The 3,470-nt window shown below is 45.0% G+C and overlaps 2 protein-coding genes across 2 annotated transcripts in view; one reads left to right on the top strand and one right to left on the bottom strand.

Moving 5' to 3' along the window:
- Positions 1-1,209: 1,209 nt before the first annotated feature.
- Positions 1,210-3,331, bottom strand: HARBI1 (harbinger transposase derived 1). Its single transcript, XM_008639442.2, has 2 exons — positions 2,582-3,331; positions 1,210-2,015 (listed from the first exon to the last, which is right to left on the bottom strand). The coding sequence occupies exons 1-2, from the start codon at positions 3,315-3,317 to the stop codon at positions 1,639-1,641; spliced, it is 1,113 nt and encodes a 370-aa protein (XP_008637664.2). The 5' UTR covers positions 3,318-3,331; the 3' UTR covers positions 1,210-1,638.
- ATG13 (autophagy related 13) overlaps positions 3,270-3,470 on the top strand; it is a 24,957-nt gene continuing 24,756 nt past the window's right edge. The window contains exon 1 of the mRNA XM_017741675.1: positions 3,270-3,355. The gene's annotated coding sequence lies outside the window, so the exon portion shown is untranslated. The remainder of the gene's footprint in view (positions 3,356-3,470) is intronic.

Genomic DNA, 3,470 nt, shown 5'->3' with positions numbered 1-3,470 from the left:
GTACCTACACATGTCCAAGTCTCACTTGACCTTGCCACCACCCACACAGCTCTCAGTGTCTGCTGGTGTTTTGGTCTCGTGAACAGTATTTTTAGCACAGACCATCAGATGTGATTATGAGCCATCAGGCACCATATATGGCAGCAACTCTTACCTTAAAAATGTTTTTGTAGAAAACAATGCTTGTCTGCTTTTTCTGAGGTAAAAGGAGCAGGAGTTTTGCTGCAGTGACCAATAGTAGTTCCTATATGATACCTCACGTGTAAAGAAAACTGAATTACGTCTCAGATCTTTGTACATAACATTTCACAGCTCCCATCGAGACTTCTGAAAATGTTTCACTTACACGTCATCAAGCAGGCTTGGTTTTCTGTGAGATGGTAAGTGCTCACTGCCACTGCAAACCTGGCAGACTGTATCTAACCCTGCATCCATCCTGCACTTGTATTCTTCAAATGTGGGGCATGATCCAAGCTCGCTTCCTCTAAAAGGACAGACCCATAATGTCAGGTGGTTGCACTGCTACTTTAAGTAGTTACAATTTTTGTAGTTTTCTGCATTCTCTACCACTTTTGTTCCATTTACTGCCCAGTAAACAATAAAATCTAAGAAACAAAATTTTCTTAGACTGCTGTCATGAGATCCTTGGAAACACTTGTGCCTTTCAGAGAGAGAACATTTCCAGGAAACTGCCCAGCCTCGTGCCAGAAACAACTGTGTGCATCAGTCATCTTGTTCCACTGAAGAGGTAGATTGCCAGCAGTGCTAGAGCAGCCTTTCCACACCTCTGCTTTGATCTAAACGGAGAACTTTTGCAATCAGTTCAATTTTTGTGACCCAGTCAGTCCTTGGTGTTTCTTTCATAGCAGCCAACAAGATGACCAGTTTCCTGCAGCAGCAGGTGTGTCCAGTGAAAACCAGACTCACCTTCACTAGCCAACTTCCTGGTATCTGTTAAGTACCTGACAGAGTCAACCATAGCTTAATATCTTCTCCAGGCTTTTTGGGAAAGAAGGAACATTCAGCCCTTCTAGATATGTGCAAGCATTAGTGTGTGCCCAGCAAAATGCCAGACCCCTCCCAGAACACAGCTGCCAGCTTTCAGAGATATCACTGGGGTTTGTGAGATGTGCAAAATGGCAAAATGGTGTTGAGCAAGAATTTATACCTGCAAACAAAAAGACAAATGTTTGCTCTGCTGCTCATGAATTCATAGTAGACAGGAGCTCATGTGGAAGTTTAATTTGTGCAAAATACTGTTTAAAAATCAATCATAAGGGTTTTGAGTTACACAGTGGCATAGAATTGTTGCTTTGTAAAACAGTGCAAGGTTTACAGATTTTCCATCATTATAAAAGACAATTTCCCCAATTTTCCCACTGATGTGGCTGTAGTCATTGTTCTCTAAGTCATGTGAAAGGGGAGTCTCTAAGCATCACGACAGCAAAAATGTAGCAATTAAACTGAATCTCTGGAGAGATTGAGAGAAGTTCAGAAATTTGCCTAAAAGGAAGAGAGTAAATTTCTTCTTGTCTCACATCTGCTTAAGTCTTTCCAGGCTTAAAGAAGAGGAAGGGGCATATTTGCTCTGGATAACTTCCCAGATGAACTGTTAGAAGCCTTCTCTCTGTCACAACATTAGCTAAAATGAGTAAGTAGAAGTTCCTGACGAACACGACTGGCTTCCGAGTCCACTGATTCCATTTGCTCGTACTCTTCTTCCGGTTGTTCCACGTGTCCTGTGGCTGGTGAAGACCACACATCCAGTCCATGTTCCAGGGAGATGTTATGAAGCACGCAGCAGGCCAGAATGATGTGGCTGGACTTCTCTGGAGAATACTGCAGGGTGCCTTTGGACCCATCGAGGCAGCGGAACCGCGACCGAATGGTTCTGAACGTCCGCTCAATGACGTTGTGAGTGGCGGAATGGGCCATGTTGTAGCGGTACTCTGCAGGCGTCTCGGGGATATGCAGAGGGGTCATCAACCACGTCCGGAGCAAGAAGGAGCTGTCACCTGTTAGCAGTGCAAAGGAGCAGGACAGGTTACACACCTACAGTTAGCCACAGGTATCAGCTTGGTTTTCTGGTACAGCAGATACAGAGTAACTTCTCCGTCTGGCTAAAAGAGAAGGCACGAAAGAAGTAACTCTGGGTTACAAATGTGACAAAGTAAAGGCATTCAGTTTTAAACAAGAAAATTCTGGAAGATTTTCCACAGAAGAGTTTTAAGAGAATTAATCTTCTGCATAAAACATGGGAAAATAGCTGGACTAGGACAGTACCGAGAATTTAAAATTGCATAATTCAGCGAGGAAAGGTGGAGGATACTGAAAGAAAGCTATTAACAGAATAAATGGAGATTAATACATACAATAATCAGATTGTATAAAACACATATTGGAAGTTACTGTTCTAAGCTTCCAAGATAAGGGTTGTCCAAACTGAATCATAAATCTCAAAGCAATTTGCAGGAAAGCAATTGAAAGTAAGCATATCACTTGTGCCCAGAGGTTCTCATTCAGTAAGGAGACAATATATAATAGACTTTCTACTGAAAAAAAGGATGAAAAATTGACTTACCAAGTAGCCAGCCATCTTTATGTAGTTCAGTTTCAAACTGGCTTGTGAGGGCAGCCTGCTCTAAAACCGTGCAGTCAGGCAGGCTGCCTGGCCAGTGCGTTTCAGCACTAAGGAGGACTCCTCTGGAATCACACACCATGAGGCAGTTCAGGGAATGAAGACCCTTTCGGTTCACATAGGACAGATCCTCAGCATTTGGAGCTTTGATTGCCACATGGGTGCAGTCAACCACGCCCAGCCCTCCCGGCATGCCTGCTAGCCCATAAAAGTCATCCTTCAGGGTCTGTACAGTAGCTTCATCCTCAGGAAAGTGAATGAACTGTGAGGCTCTTTCCACCAGTGCCTCAGTTACATTGGCAACACAGCGGCTCATCGAGGCTTGGCTAATGCCAATAGCATCCCCCATGCGAGTCTGGAAGGAGCCAGAGGTATAGAAACCCAACGCAGCAAGTATTTGCGTCTCTGGACTGATGGCCCTGGACCGCTGTGTAGGGCGTGACAGAGTGGCTCCCAGGAGATCCACCAGGTAGTAAATGAATTGTCGGGGAAAGCCGTACGTGGATACTAGATACTCATCCGTGACATCCTCCAGCTTGAAGCGATCCAAAGTCCTGTGTCCGCGGCCATAGAGTAAGAGGTCGCAGTCAAGAACCGCGATAGGTACGGCCATGGCTGACGGCCGGGGCGTTCCCTGGGCTCCTATCTGACAGGGCTTTCCTAGAGGCTTCACCTGCATAAAGGAAAGGAGAAGGATACTCAGAACAGTTATTACTGGTGAGCTTTTCAGACTCCGTTACCATTTTCCTTTTAGTCTGATCATCCAGCAAACCTTTCTACTTCCTTTTATCTGCTTTTAAATACACGGGCAGCCAGGTGGGCTCACCGCCGA

Source organism: Corvus brachyrhynchos, unplaced genomic scaffold (genome assembly GCF_000691975.1).
Source record: "Corvus brachyrhynchos isolate BGI_N302 unplaced genomic scaffold, ASM69197v1 scaffold115, whole genome shotgun sequence".
Lineage (NCBI taxonomy): Eukaryota > Metazoa > Chordata > Aves > Passeriformes > Corvidae > Corvus > Corvus brachyrhynchos.
Note: the sequence above shows the minus strand (reverse complement) of the source record. Positions and strands in the feature narration are given on the sequence as shown.

Bases quoted from the DNA above. Each gene is read 5' to 3' on its own strand.
- HARBI1 (XM_008639442.2), bottom strand. From the start codon at position 3,317: ATGCAGGTGAAGCCTCTAGGAAAGCCCTGTCAGATAGGAGCCCAGGGA. The intron at 2,016-2,581 runs GTAAGTCAATTT...CACTGCTAACAG, and splicing joins TAAAGATGGCTGGCTACTTG to GTGACAGCTCCTTCTTGCTC.